Consider the following 27,385-nt stretch of genomic DNA (forward strand, 5'->3'; position numbering starts at 1 on the left):
TGTACAGTATTTCTGTCTTATATGCTTTTATGTTTTTATTTTTTGCATCCTTGACTCATCCCCATAAACGAAGTACAAGTATAGCCTGAACCACCGCCTGTGTTTAGTCCTTTTAGAAATTGTGTCCCCACTTACACAATGAGGATTGAAATCTGGAAGCAGATAGCCATCCAAGGTGCCGAAACCAGCATGCATTCTTTGTCTCATTGTGTAAAGCAGTCTTGGGAAAAAAATAAATAAATAAATGACGTCGTTGATTTCCAAAGGACTTAATCAGAAATCTAGTCACAGTTAAGGTATTCTTGCTCCTGGTAATGTGATAATATTTAACGTATGCCCCACTGTGAGGTGAAGAAAGGTTTGCCACCACCTGCCCACTGAGGGAACGTGTTAATCTCAGACCTGGATCTTCAGCTCAGGCAGCTTTCTTAACGTGACGCTGATTCACGGTAGCTGAGCTCCAATGCCAGGAGAGGGCCTTAGGATGGATTGCACAAGAGCAAACATGAGTCAACGAGTAAACTGGCCCTTACAGTCGGTCAGTTCTGAAACGGAAAGGTTGCCTCTCATACTGAACTGGTTTGCCTCTGATTCATCTGATGGGCAAGATTGTGCCTGCGTCTCATTGCTTCAGGAGTACGCACAGAGAGCCACCCAGAAATATGTTATCTATAATTTGCCAGTTGATCTAGATTTATATAACTCAGGTCTGTTGGGGATTTAAAGCTCCATTTGAGCCATTTTGTGCAAACTGCTGACTGGGGGAAAAAATGGAGTCAGCCTCATTTTCTGCTTTTCATAACAGTGAACTGCCTCCTGACAATTCATCGTGCTTTGGCTTTTCTTTTGCTATTATGTTGGGGCTGACTTCAGATAAATGGTTGGCAATTTCATAGAGCTGAGAAAATAAATCTGCAGAGGATATTTCAAGGTCATTTTAATAGGCTGTCTTCTGAAGCTCTGTCTTCAGTTTGTAACTATTCCCTAGCACAGCTAATGCTCTTCCCTGCCAAGTCAGTCTAAAAATGTTTTGTTCTTTTTTCTTCTTCTTAACATCAAAATGAAATATTATGGTGTGTGCATGCTAAGTTGCTTCAGTCGTGTCTGACTCTTTGTGACTCCATGGTCTGTAGCCCGCCAGGCTCCTCTGTCCTTGGGGGTTCTCTAGGTGAGAATATTGGAGTGGGTTGCCATGCCCTCCTCCAGGGGATCTTCCCAAACCCAGGGATCAAACCCGTGTCTTATGTCTCCTGCATAGGCAAATGGGTTCTTTAACATTAGCATGACCTGGGAAGCCCAAACATTATAGTGGGGCACATCATATAGAACTTATCCTTTATGAAATATGCACATCTTACTTATAAAATTTTCTCCAAAGAAATTATGTTTTCTACTGTGACTTTTGGGAATCCAAGAAGGATGAACACTTCTCGCCTGAGCCGTTGTCATGCTTAGATGAAATGAGCGAGATGAAATGTTTAATAATTCAAGTGATCCCCCTCTAAATTTTGTAGAAAAATACAATTAAAATTAGTGAAAATAGGAGCGAGAAAAAATGACCAAACATCAGGCATCCAGAGTGACCACGTACTCAGGTTTCTCTCTGAGGCTTTGGATCTGAGTTGGCGGTTTTAAATAACTCTTAAGATTTGTAATAAATGGTGTTAGGAACTAATGAAGTGAATCATTTAAGGTAATATATATTGGAAGTCAATCTGTGTGTATGGTTAGAAAATCCATGATACTTTGCATTCTTTTTCTCTACCTCAGTGACCTGCAGAAAAAGATGGTAGCTTATGTTATTTTTGTCACTATGTTGGGATATCTTCCCAGTTACCATAGTTCTTTGAGAAAGCAATAGTATTTAGATAACTTATAAGCACGTCAGAAAAAGACCTGTTTCTCTCTGTGCCATAGAAGGGTGATTATGACTAACTCCTCAGTGTCACACTTGTAATTCACCAACACAGACCCAAAACGTTCCCACCTCAGGGGAGCTTTGACCTGCCAAATGGAAACTCAAGGGAGCAATGTCATAATTTTGTTAGAATTTTGTTGATATTTCTGCTGCACTGTCCTCAAATGAAATACATATCATATTTACTGTTGGTTGTTTAAGGTGAAAAAGAACCTTTGGGTAAAATATTGTCTTGTTTCCCCAAACTTCCATTAACGTTCTTGCCATTTTCCTGTACAGGAATTTTAAATTCCTGCAGATGAACACTTAACTTAGCACGTGGGAGTTCTGCTCTTCATCCTGCAAGAGAATTATTAATCCTCCCAGGCCGTCATGACTTTTTAAGATTCCCAAGCTATACATGAGCATCTTGACCTACTGCATTATTACTCACTGTTGAAATATCTCTGGCTGTAATATACTGCCTTTCTCTCCCTTAGCAAGTCTTTTGAAAAAGTATAACTGGAGGGTGAAGGCCTTTTCACAAGCAAAAGTTTTTAAGTTGTCTGTTAGATTCAAAACAAAGCTGTCTGTATTTCTAGCTTGGTCTGAATTGTACCTTCTTGACCAACTTATATTTTCCAATGCTTCAAATTTATAATTTCAAACCATCAAAAAAGTCTGTTCTGCCACCTGAGTCAACATCCTAATAATGGGGTGCCATTATGTGGGTGGCCTCAGTTGATTTTGGGAGCTGGTCACAAGTTTCAATAAGCTTAACAGGCTTCCCTATTGGCTCAGATGGTGAAGTATCAGCCTGTAATGCAGGAGATCCAAGAAGGAAATGGCAACCCACTCCAGTATTCTTGCCTGGAAAACTCCATGGACAGAAGAGCCCGGCTGGCTACAGTCCATGGGGTCACAAAGAACTGGACACAACTGAGTGACTAATACTTAGTAAGCAACCTGTGGTCCTTTTTGACTTCTCGCGTTTTTGCATTAAAGGAAACAGAACTTTTTCCCAAGGTGGAAGGAGAATTACCCTTTAGCTGGGCGCCCAGCAGGGGGATGACACTTGCCAGTGAGTTTGTCCTTCTGGTCACAGTTGCCTGCCCCTCCCACACCCATGATCTGTTCTTGTAGGGTGCCCATTCTCTCCCTCCCCCGCTTCACAACAAGACCCTAATTATGTTTTCCCCTGCAGTCAACATTTGCATGTTCTTGTCTGCATAATGTTTTGCTTATGGAATCAAAGGGACTTTTATCACTTGTTCATGACAAATAGTGTTCAAGTTAATTTACATCTGTCTTCGTGGAATCCTATGCTGCGTGACTGTGACTGGTACTGGGAATGCCATTCTTCTCTGCTTCTGAGGTTGTGGTATTAACCTCTTACAACACATCCTTTCTGTTACACCATAGGTAGGCAGTCTGTACAAACCAGATAGCTGCTGTCTGGTTTAAAATGTAGTTTTTAATTGTATCTAAGTCATGCACATACATGGTTTGAATAGTCCACACATACATGGCTTAAATAGTCAAACCATTCTGCAAAACATGTTGCAACAGTAGCAAGTCTGCTTTCCAGCAGTATTCTTTCTAACCTTTAACTGCTTCTTTTAGCATTTGCATTTCTATGACCACATAGCACTTCTACTTGGCTGTTTCTTGATGTTTCTGTTGGAGAGGTGTATTATGGATGCACTTCCTGCTGTGGGATACGAGGATTCTTTCACGCCCCCCCCACCCACCTGCAAAATCCTCTTCTTGGTCTGTGTTCTTTCATTTTATCAGTTTTAGCTAGACTCTTAATTAGGGGTTATATCATTGACCTGGTACATGGTCTTCAGGGCTAAACTATTATTTATGTTTCTGAACACCATTTTCACTTTGGATTAAATGAGTTTATAGTCAATGATTTTAGCTTTCTGTACCATAAAACTAGGCAGCACCACACTTTCCTTTGTTATGTAAATCTCTTCATATAAGCAGTTTTGGAATTCTAACAATGATATTTTATTGAAGGAATTCTAACTATGTATCACTTCATACTGTATGATTGTATTGGAAAACACTCTTCCATTCAGTTTGTTCTTTAGACCAGTTGTCCAGCTGTTAACAGTACAGCTTGAAATGTCCCTTTTCCTACTATCCTGAAAAGTACTGTTGTCTGTCTCTTAGATTTTTTTCTCTTTTTCCTGGGATCTCATAACTTAATAAGATAGTGAAATCATGAGTTACTCTCCTATTTTGGTGGAGTGTCTGTTTCAATTGCTTTTTAAAAAGAGTAAATGAGAAACATAATTTTTGAGGCCTTAAATGTTTTAATATATGTTTAATCTGCTATTACGTAGCAATGGGGACAATAAAGGACAGAAATGGTATGGACCTAAAAGAAGCAGCAAATATCAATAAAAGGTGGCAAGAATACACAGAAGAACTATACAAAAAAGATTTTAATGATCCAGATAACCACAATGGTGTGATCTCTCACCTAGAGCCAGACATCCTGGAGTATGAAGTCAAATGGGCCTTAGGAAGCAACACTAGGAACAAAGCTAGTGGAGATGATGGAATTTCAGCTGAGCTATTTCAAATCCTAGAAGATGATGCTGTTAATGTACTGCCCTCAATATGCCAGCAAATGTGGAAAACTCAGCAGTGGCCACAGGACTGGAAAAGGTCAGTTTTCATTCCAATCCCAAAGAAAGGCAATGCCAAAGAATGTTCAAACTACCACACAATTGCACTCATCTCACACGCTAGTAAAGTAGTGCTCAAAATTCTCCAAGCCAGGCTTCAACAGTACTTGAACTGAGAACTTCCAGATGTTCAACTGGATTTAGAAAAGGCAGAGGAACCAAAGATCAAATTGCCAGTATCTGCTGGATCATCAAAAAAGCAAGAGAGTTCCAGAAAAACATCTACTTCTGCTTTATTGACTATGCCAAAGCCTTTGACTGTGTAGATCACAACAAACTGTGGAAAATTCTTCAAGAGATGGGAATACCAGACCACCTGACCCGCCACCTGAGAAATCTGTATGCAGGTCAGGAAGCAACAGTTAGAACTGGACATGGAACAATAGACTGGTTCCAAATTGGGAAAGGAGTACGTCAAGGCTGTATATTGTCACCCTGCTTATTTAACTTATATGCAGAGTACATCATGCAAAATGCCAGCCTGGATGAAACACAAGCTAGAATCAAGACTGGTGGGAGAAATAACAATAACCTCAGATATGCAGATGACACCACTCTAATGGCAGAAAGCAAGAGGAGCTAAAAGAGCCTTTTGATGAAAGTGAGAGAAGAAAGTGAAAAATCTGGCTTAAAGCCAACGTTCAAAAAGTGAAGATCATGGCATCTGTTCCCATCACTTCATGGCAAATAGATGGGAAAACAATGGAAACTGTGACAGACTTTATTTTCTTGGGCTCCAAAATCATTGCAGATGGTGACTGCAGCCATGAAATTAAAAGACCCTTGCTTCTTGGAAGAAAAGTTATGACCAACCTAGACAGCATATTAAAAAGCAGAGACATTACTTTGCCAACAAAGGTCCATCTAGTCAAAGCTATGGTTTTTTTCAATAGTTCATGTATGGATGTGAGAGTTGGACTATAAAGAAAGCTGAGCACCAAAGAATGGATGCTTTTGAACTGTGGTGTTGAAGAAGACTCTGGAGAGTCCCTTGAACTGCAAGGAGATCAAAGTAGTCAATCCTAAATGAAATCAGTCCTGAATATTCATTGGAAGGACTGATGCTGAAGCTGAAGCTCCAGTACTTGGGCCACCTGAGGCAAAGAACTGACTCACTGGAAAAGACCCTAATGCTGGGAAAGACTGAAGGCAGGAAGAGAAGGGGACGACAGAGGATGAGATAGTTGGATGGCATCACCAATTCTATGGGCATGAGTTTGAGCAAGCTCCAGGAGCTGGTGATGGATAGAGAAGCCTGGCGTGCTCAGTCCATGGGGTCACAAAGAGTCAGACTTGCCTAAGCAACTGAACTCCACTGACCTATGTTTAATTAATAGTGTGACCAAACACTGTAATTCTGGGTTGAAAATTGTTTTTCCTTGGAATTTTGAAGGAATATCTTCTGGCTTCTGGTATTTCTGTTGGGCAATTCAAGGTTGTTCAGTTTCTTGACACCTTGTATGTGATTTGGTTTTTTGCGCTTGAAACTTCAGAGAGTTGCTTTATTCTGCAGTTTCACAGTAACGAATACTCCTTGTGGATCCACTTTCAGTCCTTGTGCTGTGTCCACAAATAGTCTTTCATTGGGAAACTCACATCTCCTTTAAAACTGAAATTTCTTGAAAGTTTTAAATCCTTCCCTTTTTAAGAAAATTATCTTTTTACTCACTTGTTTGGACATTTGACTAGTCTGCTCTTTTTCTTATCTTTATGCTTCTATTATGTAGGTGTTTGACTTTTCTGTCAGTTTCTAAGAGATACTCTCAGCTTTCTCTTTTAACTCTTCAATTGAGTTCTTAAGTTTTTCTATCATATTTTTCATTTCCAAGAACTATTTTTTATTCATGTAATGTTTCTTTTTTCCATAGCATTCTCTTCTCCTCTTTCTTCCTTAAAAAAACAAAACAAAACAAAACAGTTGCAATATCTACTTCTCTAAAGACATTTACGATAGAATATTCTGGGGGGATGTCATCCTTTGCCCCTTTTCCCCATATGCCGACTCAGTCTTTGTAAGGGGGAAAGGGTGAAATTCTTTGAACTGAATGTTAGATCCTTTGTCTTATCTAGTCATTTTTTTTAACTCGTCATCTGACATCTAGTTTGTTACCTTCACTTTTTTTCAAGTGATCCTTACTTTGTTCAAGATTTTATTCCAAAGTGACCTTCCACAGAGAAGTCTCTCTATTAGAGAGACTCTAGAAGAGTCTAGAAGTCTCTCTAGAGTATGCTGAGGAGAGAAAGTTACATAGTATCTGTATCCTTAAATCCTCTGAAATAATTCAGGGCATCTACAAAATTCAAACTGTTTTCATAATAAAATACCAAGATAATATTTTCCCCTTTCACACATTCTCTCAGGAGTTTAACAGTGGTTTCAGGATGTGTGATATTGCAACAAATTGGACGCAGTACATTTGAGAATTTGTCTATCTGCCATTACTCCAGACTTTTAAAGAAATGCAAAAGTGTAAAACAGTGTTGTTCAAGATTTTACTCCAAAGTGACCTTCCACAGAGAAGTCTCTCTATTAGAGAGACTCTAGAAGACTCTAGAAGTCTAGAAGTCTCTCTAGAGTATGCTGAGGAGAGAAAGTTACATAGTATCTGTATCCTTAAATCCTCTGAAATAATTCAGGGCATCTACAAAATTCAAACTGTTTTCGTAATAAAATACCAAGATAATATTTTCCCCTTTCACACATTCTCTCAGGAGTATAACAGTGGTTTCAGGATGTGTGATATTGCAACAAATTGGACGCAGTACATTTGAGAATTTGTCTATCTGCCATTACTCCAGACTTTTAAAGAAATGCAAAAGTGTAAAACAGTGCCTATCTTCTCATTAATATCTTTCATGTAATAAATAGTTTTAATTTTATTTCTATAAAATAAGTTTCCATGGATGTAATAATCCATAAACACAAGAGTTCTTTGGAAACTTTAGTACTTTTGAAGGTTGTCAAGGGGTCATGCAACCAGGAAGGTTGACAACGTCTTCTCTGAAGCTGGATTTATAAACATATAGCTCAGGTATTTATTAAATATTTAAATATTCTGGAATAACTTATCTTGTTAAAAAAAATATATATCCTTCCAGGAAGTAACAGGTGTTGGTGAGGATGTGGTTAAAGGAGAACCTTTGAACACCCTTGGTGGGAGTGTAAATTTGTGCAGCCACTATAAAAAACAGTATGGAGGTTCCTTTAAAAAATTAAAAATAGAACTACATATGACCCAGCAACTACACTTCTGGGTATTTATCTGAAGAAAATGAAAACACTAACTCAAAAAGATACATTCACCCCAGTGTTCACTGAAGCATTATTTATAATAGCTAAGATATAGAGACAACCTAAGTTTTCACTACTCAGCAATAAAGAGAAGGAAACCCTGTTGTTTGTGACAACATGGATGGATCTGGGAGGAATTATGTTAAGTGAAATAAGAAAGATGAATTCTATATGATCTCTATATGTGAAATCTTAACAATAAAAACAACAAAAAAGCTCATAGATAACAGATTGATGGTTGCAGGAGAGGGTATGAAGAGGCAGGCCAATGGGTGAAGGTAGTATTCAGAAAGAACAAGCTTCCAACTGTAGAGTAAGTAATGAGAATGTAATGTACAGCCTGGTAACTACAGTTAATAATACTGTGTTGCATACTTGAAATAAGATCTTGAAAGTTCTCATTACAAAACAGAATATATGACTATATATGGCGATGAATGTTAACTAGACTTAATGGTGATCATTTTGCAATATGTACAGATACCAAATCATTAAACTAATATCATATATCAATTGTATCTCAATTAAAAATTTTTTTAAAGAGGTACCCCTCTTTATTTCCTCCCTCCCAGTCTTTATTTTGTTTGTTTTTATATTCTCCCTTATTCTTAGATGATTCTCCCAGAGTCATTTTCTTTTTCTATCCTGGATAGAACAAATTTTTTAAACTTTTGATTGTTATACTTTATTTTTTATTAGAGAGTTAGAGTTAATAGTTACACTGGCCTACCCTATGAGTGATACAAATGATTGATCATCAACTTTTTAATGTGTTAAAGTGTGGCCCCATTTAGCGGAAATCAGTTGCTTAAATGAATATTTAAACAAGGGCTTTAACATGAAAAATTAGTGCAAAATCTTAATTGTCTTTCAACTTTTAAATAACCATGCTATCAAATAAAAACCAGTGAGCAAAGGAAATTATGGTTGCATTTGGCAATATGATGTATAAGTAAAACAACCATTGTATTATCTATTATTTTAGATGAAAAAGAGAAATTCGAACCCACAGTCTTCAGGGATACACTTGTCCAGGGGCTTAATGAAGCTGGTGATGACCTTGAAGCTGTAGCCAAGTTTCTGGACTCTACAGGCTCAAGATTAGATTATCGTCGCTATGCAGACACACTCTTCGATATCCTGGTGGCTGGCAGTATGCTTGGTAAGCCATATACTAGAGCATCTTATAGTATTATGTACTTTCAATTCTATTGAAATATTTTCTTATGAGACAGAATCTTTATAAGCTTTACATGCATGATAGTTGATTTAAAAAAAATACAAATGGGAGTCTGTAAAACTTTTACCTAGATTATGATTTGGAATGGTGTTGATGTGGCTGTGAAATGTTTGTTGGTTAAGAGAGGCATAGCACTGAGAACTTTTGTTGACAGACAACATGGTTGGCCACTTTGCTGTAGCTAAAAGCCAACTTTCCTATGTGTCCCTAATCTTTGAATGTTTCTGGAGTGGATTTAGGAGGGGTAATTTCTGCATTATAGTTGGGGATTGTCTAGATCAGGGGTCCTCAACCCCTAGTCCGTGGGAAAGTCGTCTTTCGTGAACCCAGTTCCTGGTGTCAGAGAGGTTGGAGACCACTTATCTAGATCATTGCAGTAGATTTAAGGGGCTTACCTAGTGGCTCAGACAATAAAGAATCTGCCTGCAAGTTAAATCCCAATTGCCATCGCACCTTTCTTTTTAGTCCCATCCACCCTTTTTTTTGGTACAATGAGCAGTGAGATTTAACTTTGTCAACAAGTTTAAAAAGAAGTTCCAGTGTTTCATTAAATATCATTTCATCAATCAATAAAAAATGCCTAAGAAATATAGTTTGTATTTAGTTTTTAGAAAATCCTCACAATTGTGAGTGTGTAACTAAAAGGATTAAAGATAGAAGTTTGGAAATTATTAAAAATAGGTAAAAAGCAAAATAAAAACTGTGTCTTACAGAGCAGGGGCATCAGGGGAAAAGGTTTCAGAATACTATTTAAGTGTCCTGGTGTGTTGATCTAAATGTTTATTAGGTATCACGACCACTCATTTTTCCTCTCATAGTTGTTCTTAGAACTTGGTTTTGGTAACTACTTCCTATGGTAATCATAAATCACTGCAAGTGGTCAGATCCCCAGGTCAGTGGTTTTCAACCACCTGAAGGACAAATGCAAACATATGCAAGTGTTTTGGTTGTCACAAAGACGTGGGAGTGGAGGCCGGGTATGCCACCTACTCTGCTGTGCAAGGAACATTCTGTACAATCAAAAATTGCCCTGCACAGCATAGTGTAAGTGCCTTTCATTGAGAAATGTTGCTTAGGCCAACCTACTGTAAGACAGGGTATATACAACCTTTCTAGATAGTGCTGTGCTGTGCTTAGTCACTCAGTTGTGTGCGACTCTTTGCGACCCCATGGGCTGTAGCCTGCCAGCCTCCTCTGTCCATGGGGATTCTCCAGGCGAGAATCCTAGAGTGGGTTGCCATGCCCTCCTTCAGGGGATCTTCCCACCCAGGGACTGAACCCAGGTCTTCTGCCTTGCAGGTGAATTCTTTACCATCTGACCCACCAGGGAAGCCTATCTAGATAAAGCTACCCTTTAATTCTTCACTCTGAGCTCTTATATCTATCTGTGCTGGTCCATGGCCCCATTCACTTCCACACTCCTTTTTGATGTGAACTGCTGGCTTTCACTATGTGCCAAGTTTATTTCTATTGCTACTTTTTATGAAAATCTCATTATCGTTATAGGTAATTCAAGTCCATGTATAAAAGCACTTTGTAGTGTGCTCAAATCCCAATACTCAGAAATTGCTGTTGTTGTTCAGTCACTAAGTCATGTCCTACTTTTTGTGACCCCATGGACTACACTACACCAGGCTTCCTGTCCTTTATTATCTCCCAGAGTTTGCTGAAACTCATGTCCATTGCTTTGGTGATGCCATCCAACCATCTTATCCTCTGTTGTACCCTTCTCCTTCTGCCTTCAACCTTTGCCAGCATCAGGGTCTTTTCAAATGAGTCAGTTCTTCGCATCAGGTGGCCAAAGTTTTGAAGCTTCAGCTTCAGAATCAGTCCTTCCAGTGAATATTCAGGATTAATTTCCTTTAGGATTGACTGGTTTGATCTCCTTGCAGTCCAAGGGATTCTCAAGAGCCTGCTGTAGCCCCACAGTTCAAAAGCATCAGTTCTTCAGTGCTCAGCCTCCTTTGTGTTCCAGTTCTCACATCCATACATGACTACTGGAAAAACCATGGCTTTGACTAGATGGACCTTTGTCGGCAAAGTGACACCTCTGCTTCTTAATACACTGTCTAGGTTTGTCATCAAAAAGCAGAGGCATCACTTTGCCGACAAAGGTTTGTCATAGCTTTCCTTCCAAGAAGCAAGTGTCTTTTCATCTCATGGCTACAGTCACCATTAGCAATGATTTTGGAGCCCAAGAAAATAAAATCTGCTAGTTTTTCCCCATCTGTTTACCATGAAATGATGAAGTGATGGGACCTGATGTCATGGTCTTAGTTTTTTGAATGTTGAGTTTCAAGCCAGCTTTTTCACTTTCCTCTTTCACTCTCATCAAGACACTCTTTAGTTCCTCTTCACTTTCTGCCATTAGAGTGGTATCATATGTACATCTGAGGTTGTTCATGTTTTTCCCAGTAATCTTGATTCCAGCTTATGCTTCATCCAGTCCAGCATTTTGCATGATGTACTCTGCATGTAAGTTAAATAAGCAGTGTGACAATGTACAGCCTTGATGTACTCCTTTCCCAATTTGGAAATAGTCTGCAGTTCCATGTCCAGTTCTAACTGTTGCTTCTTGGACTATATACAGGTTTCTCAGGAGACAGGTAAGGTGGTCTGATATTCCCATCTCTTTCTAAGAATTTTCCACAGTTTTTTGTGATCTACACTGTCAAAGGTTTTAGCATAGTCAATGAAGCAGAAAGTAGATGTTTTAAAACAAGTATAATCACTGCAGATGGTGATTTTAGCCATGAAATTAAAAGACGCTTACTCCTTGGGAGGAAAGTTATGACCAACCTAGATAGTATATTAAAAAGCAGAGACATTACTTTGTCAACAAAGGTCCATCTAGTCAAGGCTATGGTTTTTCCAGTAGTCATGTATGGATATGAGAGTTGGACTGTAAAGAAAGCTGAGCACAGAAGAATTGATGCTTTTGAACTGTGGTGTTGGAGAAGACTCTTGAGAGTCCCTTGGACTGCAAGGAGATCCAACCAGTCCATCCTAAAGGAGATCAGTCCAGGGTGTTCATTGGAAGGACTGATGTTGAAGCTGAAACTCCAGTACTTTGGCCACCTGATGCGAAGAATTGACTCCTTTGAAAAGACCCTGATGCTGGGAAAGATTGAGGGCAGGAGGAGAAGAGGACAATAGAGGATGAGATGGTTGGATGGCATCACCAACTCAATGGACATGAGTTTGGGTAAACTCCGAGAGTAGGCAATGGACAGGGAGGCCTGGCGTGCTGCAATTCATGGGGTCACAAAGAGTTGGACATGACTAAGCAACTGAACTGAGCTGAAGTGTGCTCAAATGCCAATACCCAGAGATAACTATTGTTAATATTTGGTTAATTCTTTTCTACAGATCTTCTTTACCTAAGTGCATAAACTTTTGAGGATGGGATGATATTATGCAAACACAATAACTCTCTCTGCTGTTTTGTATTTACTCTGCAGTATGTTGTTGTCTTTCTTACTATAATAAGTGTTACCTCAAACGATTCTGAAAAGAATGAAAACCATATTAAGAGTGAGATTGAACCTTTCCTGTTGTGATTATTGGCTTTTTCAATTTCCTTAACTGTTATAAACTTTTACTGATACACTGGTAAATTGTGTGCAAGGAAAATCTTTGGTCAGTTTTGGTTCTTGTCAAAGTCACAAATGACTTCACCCGTCAATCTGGGGCACCCTTTTCAGCTCTTAGTACTTTCCTGGCAGCACTGTTGACCCTTTGATCATCCTTGAAGTGTTTCCCTTTCTTTCCTTTCATAGACCATTTAGACTCCCTACTCCCTCTCTCAGTGCCACTTCTCATATGGCTCAAGGTTTCCATATTTGCCACCTCACATATGTTCAAAGTTATATGCTTTGCATTGATTGTCTCAAGACTTCATTTACCGTCTCCATAATGATGATCAGCAAATTTATAGCTACAGCCCATACCAGGATCACAAGGTCTGCAGCATCTTGCCTCTCTCTTACTCATAGAACTTAGAGTTCAAGGGGAGATTCCTTCACCACCACCTTCATTTTACAGACACACACATTGAGCGCTCTTTGTCAGTCTTTCCACTGTTAGGCTTTTTTCCTAATAAACCACATATGTTTGAAAAAAAGAATTCATGTTTTCACGCCACATTCATATGCCCAAAACAGCGTAGGACAAAATGTTTGGTACGGTGTATGAGCACAGTTAGTATAACCCCAGATATCTACCGAGGCCAGACCTATGATGTAATGAAAAAAGTTAGCCACATTATTTTTATATAAACATTTTGTTTGCTAATTTAGTATGTAAGAGTTTTCTTCACATTCACAAAAATATTTAGCTTCCACTGCTATTCTTGAGACAATAGTTATCTTGGCTTTTCAATTGTATACTTTGAAGAGGAGATACAAGAAACACCTTACTTTTCTTCTATTTCGAGAAAAACAGAAAATTTCACAAAATTTTTAGAAATGGCAATTAATACTTGGTCCCACTATTGGAAAAAAAGCGAGGTGTGTTATTATTATTGTGTACACATATTATTAATGTTTAACAAATATTTTGTTTTGTAAGAGAATGCAGTTCTTAATTTTTACCTCTTTAAAGACTGTAGTTTCCAAATCAGACTTTTCAGTTATATAACCTCTATCAGATAGGAATCATTAGTCCAGAGGTTTTAGAAGATTATCCTCTTAATAAAATTTTGTTCCCCTCCCCCCAAAACAAATTTGTTCTAGGTGGTTGTATTCATTATAAAGGGCTAATTGAATTGTGCATAAATTAATTGCATGAGAACAGACTCCTGAAGGAGCTGACTTTTCTAACAACGAATTTACTTATAAAACTGTAAGAAACAATTGGCTATTTGTGGCTCATCTCATCCAAAGGTATGAAATATGACTCAAATCAAAACACTAAAATACGGCCTGTACAAATATCTACTCAACAAATATTTGAGTGTATAGTAGTTATTAACCTAATTTGACTTGCTCAAATTTCCACCCTAATTCTGATGAAGTAAAATCAGAAAACAAAACTACCTAGTGTTCTGACTCTGGTCATCTAATCAACCAATGTTTGTAATGGCCACCATTGACACTTATAGGAGGAGCCTTTGAGCATGTGTGCACGAGTGTCTGACTTTTTGCAGCCTCATGGACTGTAGCTTGCCAGGCTCCTCTGTGTGTCCATGGGAGTTCCCAAGCAGGAATACTGGGATGGGTTGCAATTTCCTTTTCCAGGGGATCTTCTCAACCAGGGATTGAACTTGCATCTCCTGCATTGGCAGGTGGGTTCTTTACCATTGTGCCACCTGGGAAGCCCTCTGAATGAGGAAAGTTGAGTGGTAGAAAAAAGGCGTTCTTTTGTTCTAATCCATTTATTTGTCCATTTCTTCCATGATACTATATAGGGTATGGGGGCAAAGATGAGCAACAATAAAATACACTCTTTCCTAGCCAATGCAACTGCTGGTGATCAAATATAAATGACAAGGGGTCAGAGTGTATACTGATCAACACTGTGTGGATAACTGGGTTAGTGAGGAGGAAACATTCTTGATACCTACTGAAGTGGAAACCATCAAGATCTACTATAAAAGCCAGGTCTGGAGAGTACTAGTGTTGGTGAACTGGAGTCCAGCAAAATATTAGTAACAAACCTGGAAAGTGAACCATGTTCTGATGCGGGAAACATCAGGAACTACATTGAGAATAATCGAATTAAATTCACTGAGTAAATGTTATTGTTTAGCTATCGTGGTTAAGGATACACTTTGGTAAGAACCAGACTTACAGGGTCCAGTGAAGTCAAGTATGTAGATCAACAGTCCCATACCCTGTGGTAGGAATACACATTCGAATAGCCATTTTGCATTATCATAGAAGTATAAACAAGGGCGGTGCAGTGGTCAGGACTCTGCTTCCAGTGCAGGGAGCATGGGTTCAGTCCCTGGTTAGAAAGCTAAGATCCTGCATGCTACACAGCACAGCAAAAACACAAACCAAACCGTACAAACATCTTTTATAAGTGAATTAGTTTTTGGAAAAGTTAACTCCTTCACGAGTCTATTTGGATGCAATTAATTTATTCATAAGATTTAATTAGCCCTTCGTAATAAACACAACCACTTGAACGCAATTTTTACTAAGGTGATAATCTTCTAAAAAACTCTGTATCTACACATGTACATCATTCTATGAACGTTTATGTGACACCTACTTTTACTGTTTTCCTAGATGTGCAAGAATTGATCTCTTGTACACATGCTCTTCTGATTTCAGTGCTGCCCTAATGGTCATTAACCGTTCTCTTACTAGCCCCTGGAGGGACACGCATAGATGACGGTGATAAGACCAAGATGACCAATCACTGTGTGTTTTCAGCAAATGAAGATCATGAAACCATCCGAAGCTATGCTCAGGTAGGGCCTGCCGCTGAGAGATTGTTGTGCTGAAAGGGAAACCTTTAAATAAGATTTAAGAACAGTTAAGATTCAGAAATTCTTCAGGTCACTTTTTTAATAGAAATGTTCAGTAGCTCTTAAACATATGGAGAGATACTTAACTGCACTCGTAATAAGACAGTGATCATTAAACTTCAGGAAGATAGAGCGTTTTTACCTTTCATCCATAAGAGACATGAGGAATCATAATTTCTGTTGGAATATAAGTTGGTCCCAGCTTTAGGGAGAGTGAAGTGAAGTGAAGTGAAGTCAAGTCGCTCAGTCGTGTCCAACTCTTTGTGACCCCATGGACTGTAGCCTATCAGGCTCCTCCATCCATGGGATTTTCCAGGCAAGAGTGCTGGAGTGGATTGCCATTTCCTTCTCCAGGGGATCTTCCCGACCTAGGAATCGAACCCGGGTCTCCTGCATTGCGGGCAGACGCTTTACCGTCTGAGCCACCAGGGAAGTCATTTAGCACTATCCTTCAAAACTAAAACATCAAAGGATGAAAATCCATAGGTCTGAAAATCCATAAGTCGATTCACAGGCTACTGATTAAGTAGAGCTTGGTAATTCATATTAATAAACTATCAGGTAGCTGTTCAAAAGAAAGAGGCAAGGAGATACTTGTAATACATAAAGCCTATAAAGGATTTATATACAGATTAATTAAAGAACTGTAAGTCAAGAAAAAAAGGACAAGCAGCCTATTAGGAAAGGAGATGATTCAAGTGCATCACATTTATTGTGCACTTTATTTCTATTACTGTTACATTAGCTCTACCTCAGATCATCAGGCATTAGAGCCCAGAGGTTAGAGTTACTTTGGGGGTAGGGCCTCAGTGTATGAATTTAGGAGGAACACAGATGTTTGGTCCATAACAAGCATCATTCCTCTTTGAAAAACAGTCCAGGATTCCACTGACACACTGGGAAATCCTGCTTGAGAGTTCTAACTGGATTGTGGGGGCCAGTAGTCTTTATTGCTCATCTGCTGAAATCATGTTTGTATTCACCTGGAGTATAATCTCCCCTAAACTCTGATCTCCTCCCATCATGTATCTCAGTGATTGTATCTGTAATCCCCTTTGTTTCAGTTATTAATATTTTCCATCTCTGTGTCACACAGTTTGAAAATTATATTCCTTTTATTTTCATCAAAGTCATTTTTTGTTTTCTCACCTATTATATTCTCAAATGGATTTGTTTTTTTTTTTCTACGTGCATTTTGATCCTGTTTTATCCCCCAGGTCATAATAACTCTTTTGAAATGTTTGTGGTTCTCATATCACAGTAGGAGAATGTTTAACTACATGTTTTTATTACTGTAGACCCGTGTAGTTGAGGTGAGTTTGCCTTTTAAAATTGTTTACATAATATTGACTGGTTTCTGTTATGCTTAGGTCTTCAACAAACTCATCAGGAGATATAAGTATTTAGAAAAAGCATTTGAGGATGAAATGAAAAAGGTAAGAATTCAGATGTAATATACTCTGTTTGCTAAAATGATGACAGGAAGAGGGACGAAATTTTTGCTTTTATAGTGGTAGTCCAGAGAACCACAGACCTCTTTAAGCTTTTAATAAATGCTTGTTGAGTGAAGAAATGAGTATGACAGATCATTAGCTAATAGCTGTAGAAAGAAATACACGATTAGCCTAGAACTTTTCCTTCATGTTTAATGTAAGCCAGCATGCTTTGTTCAAAGGAATATTTTTATAGAATATATAATTAGTTAAAGCTTATGAAAGAGCATAGCACAGCAGCTATTAATCACTAAAATTCGTTAATTTTAGAAGATGCTGTTTAGCAAAGGAGATAGAAGCATGCCTTTGGAATTAGTATCTGGGTGTAAATCTCATTGGTTTTTCTCATCTATAAAATAGCTGCAATAAAAATATGGACTTTATGTATGGTTGTTGTAGGGATAATTTCTATGAGCTGTAAGGTACTTAGCACAGTAATTGACCTCTAATAAATAGCCAAATAAGCAATAGCACCTTATTAAAGAAGCCCTCTTTTCAGAAATTGCAGTATGTTCCTTTCTAGTTTGTAGCTCCTCTTTATTTGTATATGGCAGTTGCAGATTTGTATGTATGCTGCTTTGCCATCACTTCTGATTTTAGATATCTGCCTAAATTATAAACCAAGGGAATAAAGAAACCATCAACTTTGTTACTTTGCAACATCTACTTTGTTGCTTACCCACTCTTGCTTCCCTTTGTTCAAAATGGTTCCATATATAGCAAACATTTAAGCAGCAAAATCATTTTTTTAAATCTGTATTCTCCGTGGCTCTACTTTCGTACAAAAAAATCCTTCAGCATGAAAACATACAACTATATATGCATACAGATGTTCTTCACAGTATTGAGACATAACATAAATTTTCATGGTGGGAGACAGGTTCATTAAATCGTGGTCTCTCTCTACAGTGGGATACTATGTAGTCAGTTAAAGAATGAGGCATAACCACATGAATTGATGACAGGAAATATCTATGATAAATTGTTAAGTAAAAGAGCAACCATTTGGCAGAAGTTTAACCTTAGCAAGTTACTTAATTTCTTTGTGCCTCAGATTTCTTTGTTGAAAGCCAGGATCAAGACTTTCGTAAATAGTCATATATACATACTGCTACTGCTACTGCTAAGTCGCTTCAGTCGTGTCCGACCCTGTGTGACCACATAGACGGCAGCCCACCAGGCTCCCCCGTCCCTGGGATTCTCCAGGCAAGAACACTGAAATGGGTTCCCATTTCCTTCTCCAATGCATGAAAGTGAAAAGTGAAAGTGAAGTCTCTCAGTCGTGTCTGACTCCTAGCGACCCCATGGACTGCAGCCTATCAGGCTCTTCCATCCATGGGATTTTCCAGGCAAGAGTACTGGAGTGGGGTGCCATTGCCTTCTCTGCGTATATACATAAAGTGTTCAGAAAACTTTCTGCTCCACTAAGTGAGTTTGAGCTGTTATCAATGTATAGTTCAGTAAAAGCATGTGTATACATGTAGTTATTTATAAAATGTAGGCATATAGAAGTACATTTAAGAATCTGAAAGGACACATCTCAAACTGTTAATAATGTTTATTCTAAGGAAATAGGATTAAAGAGATTATTCACATTTTTATATTATTCTATGTTAGATTTATTCTACTAGCGTGTATTACATTTTTTTACCATGGAAAAACATTTGAATGGATTAAAGTGGTCCATTATTTGGCTAGATGCTTAGAAAATAAGAAGTGTGTCATTAAAATAGAGGGATAGATAGGACCAAAAAATGATACTAAAGCATTCAAATAAACATCTTACCACTGTGCCCAGTAATATCACTCATGGTTTTCTTCTCCTAGTTCATTTGAACCTTGAAAACTTTCTACTCGATTCATTTGATGAATATGCTTTCAAGAATTATTTGTTTTTCAGAGTATCCATTTTTTACATGTAGTGTCTGATTTTAATACTTATTTGTATAATTGAACAATATGGATATTAATTTTAAGAAAAGCTAACTTTTGCATCATTTTGCTAATATAATTGAGTTTTTGATGAATATGTTAATGTTCTTAAATAGTGTTAATATTTTTATCTTGGCAGTTTTTCATTATTGTATCTTTCTTATTTTGACAATGAGGAAAAAGCCAGATTGATGTAAAGTATCTAGTTTTTTTTTCAGTTTTTTTCTTACCTCATTCCTGCCGCGCCCTGGAGCTTTAACCATTGATACCAATTTCTTTCACTCCCTCTTTTCTTGTGAGCTTAGAAAGTGAGCTTAGAAAGTCTTTAAATCATTGAGACTTTAAAAGGCATAAATGGGGAGTGAAATGGGCTAGTTTGATTCCAGTTCTGCCACTTACTCATCATATAAATATTTGGAGAGTCACATAACCTCTCTGTAATATAATAATTCTGTAACTGTTGGGGATGGTACATTAATATAGCCCTATTCACTGCACAGAGCTAACAGAATTTCATTGGCCATAAAGCACTTAATAAGTCTGTATTTATGCCAGTGATTTTTTTTTTATCGGTACAGGGTAATGAATAAGTCTGGAGAGCCCCAGTCGTGATTTTTGGCCCTGGGGAATCTCAGTAACATGCCTAAAGTCTGTTGAAACAGAGAAAAGTAGCCATGAAATACAAATATAGTACAGTCAAAACACTAGGTGGCCAGGAGGGTTAGGAAAAAGGAGGGCATGGATACTCTTAGAACTCACCCTGGCAAGTGGGGTTTAGCCCCTTTGCTTTGCGTTCCCTTCCGAGTTTCCTGGGGTTGCTGCTTTGTCACTTCCTCTACTGCTGGGATATGATGTTGGCAGCGCTGCGACCCAGAAGGACCCAGACAGCATTATCACCTTCTCATTACAATTGTTCTTTCCAACCCACAGCAGTGGCCTTTTCTCCACTCGTAACTTTTCTTTATCTTATATCCTCCATCACCTCATCACCGGGGTTGGTGGTAAAACTCTATGATCTAAGAAATACCTAGTTTGAAGCTCACCATTTTAAAAAGAGGCATCAAGAACCTTGAAAACCCTTTTTTACCCAGTCTTGTTTTAAAAAAGTATGCTGTGGGCTCAAAAAAGTATATGCTAGATGTCAAAGCTTATTGACTTCTGTTTTGTTATAATGCAAAGAAAATGGGTGGGGTGGGGGTGTGGTGGGGGGCGCAGCACTAGGGGAGCATACAAAGAAATGAAAGGCAACAGTGTATTCAGAAGACACTTGGCAATGTTTACCCTTTGTCGTATACAGTCAAATTGCAGTTATTTATGTGACCTGTTTACACTGTTCTCCAAATGCCTCTTTTCCTTCCCATGAATGTTACCTGTAGCTAAATTGTAAGGAAATTTGGGAGAAAGGAACAAGGCCTGATAAAGTCCCTTTCTATAGCACCCAGTTTATAATGGGACATATGTGTGTGTCTCCAGTGAGTAAGTGTGCTACCCGTGAGCCGTCAGTTGGGAGCCACCTAGCTGTGGATGTGCACTGTTTGCTATTTTCCTACTTTAGTCCTTTGCTTTATAGACATGGTTTCTTTTGTTTGACCCGCAGCTTCTCCTCTTCCTTAAAGCCTTTTCCGAAACAGAGCAGACAAAGTTGGCGATGCTGTCGGGGATCCTGCTGGGCAGCGGCACCCTGCCTGCCACCATCCTCACCAGTCTCTTCACTGACAGCTTAGTCAAAGAAGGTACGCATGTTCATTTTCTTACCAGTCAGCTGGGAAAAGAAAGCCAAAGAGAAATACCAGTACCTCTTCTTGGCGTTCTCTGCTGCCCATCCGTGCTCCATGTAAGAGACTGTGTGTGTGTGTTCAAACAATAAAAAGATTGTATGTGTTTCTTGTAGGAATTTAGGAGAAAAATATGCACACCTATACAAAGACAATCAAAGAATAATAATAAACTAGAATTTTTGGCATAAGTCTCAGTCAAAGACCCTGAAATTGATCAGTTCTAAACTGTTTCTCTCAACATAGACGCTTACTGACATATTTTGCTGGGACAGTGATTCATTGTGCAGGACTCTTTATTCTTTGTGGGACATTTAGCCTTTTTTGCCCTCAGAAACAGAATGCCAGCCTAAAACACTTGCCTCCATTTAGTAGAACAGCCAAAAATGGGCCTTCACATTCCTAAATGCCCCCCAAACTCTTACTTCACTGGTTTGGGCCATTCTTCTGAACTGTTCCCCTTCAAGATCTTGTGCTCAGAGGTTCGTTCTGATCACATTTTTAAAGTATTCATTATGTCTGTTTTAGAAGTCCAGACGGCTGCCTAAGACTTTTGCTTTAATTTTAAGGCCTTAAGAGTTTGATGGGCATACATACAATTACATGGTTATAGAATAATACAGAAGTGGGCTTTTTTTTTTTCTTGTAGGAGGATAATGATATTCAAGTTTTAACTGCAGTTAAACAAAGAGTTATTTTTTTTCTTAAAGACAAATTAAAAGAGCTTTTGTGAAAACATCTGTTTCTTCTTAGAATTGGGTTTTACTCCTACAGATGTGAAGTCCCAGCCTCATTCATGCCTGCAGTGAAATGAGTTATAATTTTCTTATAACTGAGAAAAGAATAGTAAATCAAGAGTCAAATCATATTATTTAGAGATTCTCTATAGTTTTAGACTCTCTAATTGTTATTAATATATTGTTAAAATATTATAGCACTTTAGAATGTTTTCCTGAAGAGAATTCGTGATCCTTCATGTTTTATTTATGGTACTAGCCATTTTATACTAGGGGAAAAAGATAAAATGTAAACAGTAAATGTTAATTAACATCAGACTTATCCCTAGCATTTATAACAGAAAATAATTCTTTCTGGTTGTATTAAGAACTTAAATGATGCATGTAATTTCTTTTGAAATGTATTAAAATTAAATTATTAGAAAGATAAATGGACAAATGTGATAGAGCAAATACAGCAAAATATTAACTGCTGCAGAATCAAGATGTTGAGTACATGAGTGTTTACTTTTCAGTTGTTCTTCTGTAAGAAGCTCTTCTTGAAATTTTTTATGGTAAAATGTTAGGAGGGGTAGGAAAGTATACTTTTGCGATAGAAGTGACATAGTGCCTCTGTCATATGGTTCTTCCTTATATTCCACCATCTTTAGAAACTAAAGTCTTAAACTTTTTCTTCCCAAATAGGAAAGGGTTATGAAATTATACCTTTTCCCCAACTTCCCACCCAACAAATGGCCAAGGGGAATCATCCACTCATCAGAATCTCAAGTACAAAGTTTCTCCAATCCTTCCACCAGGAGCCACGTTTAATGCACAGTGATAGGTTTGAGCCTGATTTTTTTTTTTAGACTCCTAGTTTCAGGCATACTTTATTTCTCTTACTTACGATGAGGATTACAAGATCCTTTTTAAAAATTTTAATTACATTAAAGACAGCATTCAGATTCTTATCAAAAAGGAATTGAGACATCAGTGTTTCCTTTTACTACTCTAGATTCATGAGAATTCTATATTCAAAGATTGAAAGATTATGACACCTGAGTTTAAAATTTAATTACTTGCTAATTAAGCTGATATTAGCTGTTAAAAGAGTTGTGAAAATATATTATTCTTAGAAATCCTGTAAATTATATTCTTCATGGAAGTGATAATAACAATAGTAATTTACTGAATACTCTTGTCTCATAAATATGGCTGTGGATGAAATATGTTAATTTAGTAAATCACAACTGTGTCATCATAAGAATTTTCTACATTTGTGATCCCTACAAATGTCTGTTTTAATTTCATTAAAAAATGATATAAGCAAAAAAAAAATTTTTAATTACACAAGTTTATATTAAATTTTATATTGACTATGAAGTAATGATAATATTAAAAATCCAGGTCAACAAGTTGACAACATAAAATTCTCTAGCTCATGTTTATTGTCTTAGTTTGAGGCTGGAGGGGCTTAGTTTCTCTGCTGTTCAAAAGAAAAACATTGGGTAAAGCTGGTGTCTGTATTAGTTGGACTTGTTTACCTGTAAGTAACTGGAAGACAGGACATAAATTCCTGTGTCAGGGCATTTCTTCTTTTTTTCTTAAATTTTATTTTTTACATTTTTTTAATTGAAGCAAATTTGATTTACAATGTTGTGTTAGTTTCAGGTATATAGCAAAGTGATTCAGATGTATATTCTTTTTCAGATTCTTTTCCCTTATAGGTTATTACAAAATACTGAGTATAGTTCCCTGTGCTATACAGTAGGTCCTTGTTGGTTATCTATTTTATATAATAGTAGTAGGTATGTGTTAATCCCCAGAGAAGGCAATGGCACCCCACTCCAGTACTCTTGCTTGTAAAATCCCATGGACGGAGGAGCCTGGAAGGCTGCAGTCCATGGGGTCGCTAAGAGTCGGACACGACTGAGCAACTTCACTTTCACGCTTTGGAGAAGGAAATGGGAACCCACTCCAGTATTCTTGCCTGGAGAATCCCAGGGACGGGGGAGCCTGGTGGGCTGCCATCTGTGGGGTCGCACAGAGTCGGACACGACTGAAGCAACTTAGCAGCAGCAGCAGCAGCATGTGTTAAACCCATAATTCCTAATTTATTCCCTCCCCCATTTAAAGGCATTTATTTCTTATGTAACAATATATGTAAAAGTTGAACAGACTTCAGAGTGAACAGCAATATCATTCAGGGCTCAAATTTTTCCCTCACTATTAATCATTGCAGAAGGAGGGTGGTGCCAGGGCTTAGACTAATTAGAAGTCACCTGGCCTCGGTAAGATGGGAATTCTCTTAGGAAAGGGGACTAGAGACTGCTTTTAGACCACCAACAATAGTGAAGTCTTCAGTTCAGAAAAATCACTTTAATGTATCAACTACTCCTTAAATTTTCATTAAATAAATGCAACATTAATTTAGACATTTAGAGTGTTCACAGAAAAGCTGTCTATTAGTTATCTGATTACTTATATTTAGAAATAAATCCTGTTATAAATGAGTATGTAATTGAGTGGATTCCTGATTAACATAGCAATGTTTAAAATCTCTTTAAAAACATCCAGAAAAGATTTCAGCTGAAAACAGAACTGACATTTTTATAGCTTAACTCATGAATATTTTAAAATGCTTTTTACAAAAAGTAAAACTGTAAAGTAAATGATGCATATTCATCTATAACTTTATTTATACCTGTCACTATTGATGTTCTTTCGCTGGCATCATTTATCAGCAGATTAGTTGACATGTTGACATTTCAGTTGTACAGCTCATGATTTATTTGTTGTACCTCAGGATAACTGTTATAAACATGGAATATTGGTGAACCACAGAGTGAAATAGAGGCAAAACACTATAACATCCTTGGCTTTGAAAATGGTTTTGGCCACGGTAAAAATAAACTTACAGTTAAAACAGGTTGGAATTCGGGAGTCCAAATTAGAAAAGTACTGTAACTTCTTTTTTTCCTTCTCATGAAAATATTCTCTTTTGAGTAATGAATAGCCTAGAGAGCTTTCCATTACCAAATCAAGTCTTTAAGTTATTTAGTCATTTCAGGGCACCTAATGGGAAATGTTGCCTTATGCATTATCACAAGCAGTTTTTCTTATAAAAGGTTTTCTCTTTCTCTCTCTTATTTTTAACAGGCATTGCGGCCTCATTTGCTGTCAAACTTTTTAAATCATGGATGGCAGAAAAAGATGCCAACTCTGTTACCTCCTCTTTGAGAAAAGCCAACTTAGACAAAAGGCTGCTTGTAAGTGTTGTTTGAGCAAAGGGTCATATGTTTCATGCTTCTGCCATGGCTCTGTCAGTGTGTGCAATGTAATACACAAATGCCTGAGTCTATGTCAAATTGGAACATGGATCCTTTTATTTCTGTATTATTGTAGGATAGAAACTAATTCCAGTTTAATCTTTGTTGCATAAATAAATGGAATGATAAAATTAAAGAGTCACAGGGAATATGGAGACTTTCAAATTTGGAAGTTTGCTGACATAGTGAAAAAATTTATCAGAATTACCTCTGATGCAGCTAATAACTGTAGAAATTTAAAGTTTTAATGTGAAATTTGAGGTCACATTGATCTCACCTAATTAGACATTTATGGGTATCTTGAGTCATAGTTGACTAACACTGATCTCAAATACAGGTTAGTTTCTTAACAAAATAAAAGTTTAAACAAGATTTCTTGTTTATACCAAGATTCCTTAGAAATGCTTAGATACCTATGAAAATGAACAAGTTAATTGTAGTTAATTTGAAACTTCCATTATCATGATTGCTTGATTATATTTTTACTTCTGTATCTTTGTATTTTTCAAAGAAAATCAAGAAAAATATTTGCTCTCATAATTTCTATCTGCCCCCTATAATTTCTTTCTGCTAGAAGCCACAGCTGTGACAGAGATTGCTCCAAGTGAAATTGCCTTTACAATTTTAGGACAAAGTCTAAAGTTGAAAGACATGCTTGCCATGTTCTCTTTACCTAGTTTCTTATCTGTTTTCTCTTCCAGCGTGTCCTACTGTGCAAGGGTATTGATCCATGGGATAAGTCTAAATCTGGCTCATTGTAAACTCTTGTATTTTCAAGGACTTAAAATTCCTTTATCTTTTGCAATTTACCTTAAAATAGCTCTCTTGGAAGTCTTTAGAATTTGATAAAGAAGAGAAATTTAACTCTAGATTCTTGTTGATTTTTGCCACTGACAATACTTTTCATTTTAGTATGTATTTATTAAGTGTCTGCTTTGTGCCAGGCTCCAGCCTAGAAGTTGTAGAGTCAGTAGAGACAGGATAGAAAAGTCTCCTGCCTTTGTGGAACCCACTCATAGCAATGTAGGGTGTCTGGAAGTCACTGAAGACAAGTGAATAGGTTGTGGATGTCAGTGGAAGTTCATATGAAAGAGTGTGTTCTCGTCCCTGAGCCTGTGGAGTAGCTGTATCTTAGCTCAGCAAGGCCACTGAGATCTACATGCCCTTTCTTTCTGGGACCCATGGTGAAGGAACAGCTCCAACCAGAGCCCTTCTGTCCTCATGTCAGAGGACAGGAATACAGGACAGCAAAGTGAGCCCTTCTGGTGTTGTAGAAGCTCGCCTTCTTTGGCCAGAAGAAGTCAGTGAGAAGCCTGCCAGTGGGGCAGGAAGATTTAATCTACTCATGGGCTACTTCTCCACCTGTGAAGACAGGTACAACAAGGAGGGGCTTCACTGAACACTTGTGTAAAGGAGACTGGGTGAATTATTAGGAAAAAAGATATAGTCGAGTACTACTTAACGCAGGACTCAGTTATTTCTCTTTTTTTAACTTTTATTTTGTATTGAGATATAGCTGATTAACAGTGTTGTGATAGTTTAGGGTGAACAGCAAGAACTCAGCCTTACACATACATGTATCCATTCTTCCCCAAACTTCCCTCCCATTCAAACTGCCACATAACACTGAGCAGAGATCCATGTGTGATACAAATAGGTCCTTGTTGGTTATCCATTTTATTTTTTTATACCAATTTATTTTTTATTCATTCGTCCTTAGAATTTTATGCTTATTATCAGGTGTTTTACAAGGCACTGTATGTGAGTGTGGGTTAGGGGGTAAAAGTGAACCTTTCTTTCCCATATTAAACTTTTGAAAAAGCTGTGCTCTTCTAACTGAAAGTATGGTTCCTTAAAGACGGAGAAGGCGATGGCACCCCACTCCAGTACTCTTGCCTGGAAAATCCCATGGATGGAGGAGCCTGGTAGGCTGCAGTCCATGTGGTCGTGAAGAGTCGGACACGACTGAGTGACTTCACTTTAACTTTTCACTTTCATGCACTGGAGAAGGAAATGGGAACCCACTCCAGTGTTCTTGCCTGGAGAATCCCAGGGACGGGGGAGCCTGGTGGGCTGCCGTCAATGGGGTCGCACAGAGTCGGACAGTACTGAAGCAACTTACCAGCAGCAGCAAAGACACCAGTAATCACAGCTTGGTTAACTTGATTAGGTTACTTCATTTAAAAAGTGTTTAATGTATTTCCTTTTTGAAAAACACATATCATTTAAGTGTTCTTACTAGGTTTCTTTGTCTAATGTATTTTGAGCATGAAAAGCTTAGGTAACAGTTTCTACCAGAAACTCCGTGAGGACAGGGTGGCTATGTCTTAGACCATGCCTGCATGCTGTTTGCTGACTTACAAATGAATGAGGAACTAGAGTGTCAGTTCCACCATCTAGGAGGAAATTTTTGTTTCACTAAGCTGTTCAACAAAATTCCCTCTGCATTAGCACATTTGGGGGAAAAATAGCATATTCTCAAAGTTTAGCAATTACCTACTTCTGTAATACAGAAGCAAGAAAAATATATAGCA

The 27,385-nt window shown here is 37.8% G+C and overlaps 1 protein-coding gene across 2 annotated transcripts in view; it reads left to right on the forward strand.

The window, feature by feature from the left end:
• BZW2 (basic leucine zipper and W2 domains 2) overlaps positions 1-27,385 on the forward strand; it is a 62,635-nt gene that overhangs the window by 18,867 nt on the left and 16,383 nt on the right. For both annotated transcript variants that reach the window (XM_005205173.5, NM_001104961.1), the window contains exons 3-7: positions 8,877-9,053; positions 15,446-15,549; positions 16,977-17,042; positions 20,629-20,764; positions 24,682-24,791. In XM_005205173.5, coding sequence (XP_005205230.1) covers positions 8,877-9,053; positions 15,446-15,549; positions 16,977-17,042; positions 20,629-20,764; positions 24,682-24,791 — 593 coding nt within the window. The remainder of the gene's footprint in view (positions 1-8,876; positions 9,054-15,445; positions 15,550-16,976; positions 17,043-20,628; positions 20,765-24,681; positions 24,792-27,385) is intronic.

The sequence above is a fragment of the Bos taurus genome, chromosome 4, assembly GCF_002263795.3.
Source record: "Bos taurus isolate L1 Dominette 01449 registration number 42190680 breed Hereford chromosome 4, ARS-UCD2.0, whole genome shotgun sequence".
In the NCBI taxonomy this organism is placed as follows: domain Eukaryota; kingdom Metazoa; phylum Chordata; class Mammalia; order Artiodactyla; family Bovidae; genus Bos; species Bos taurus.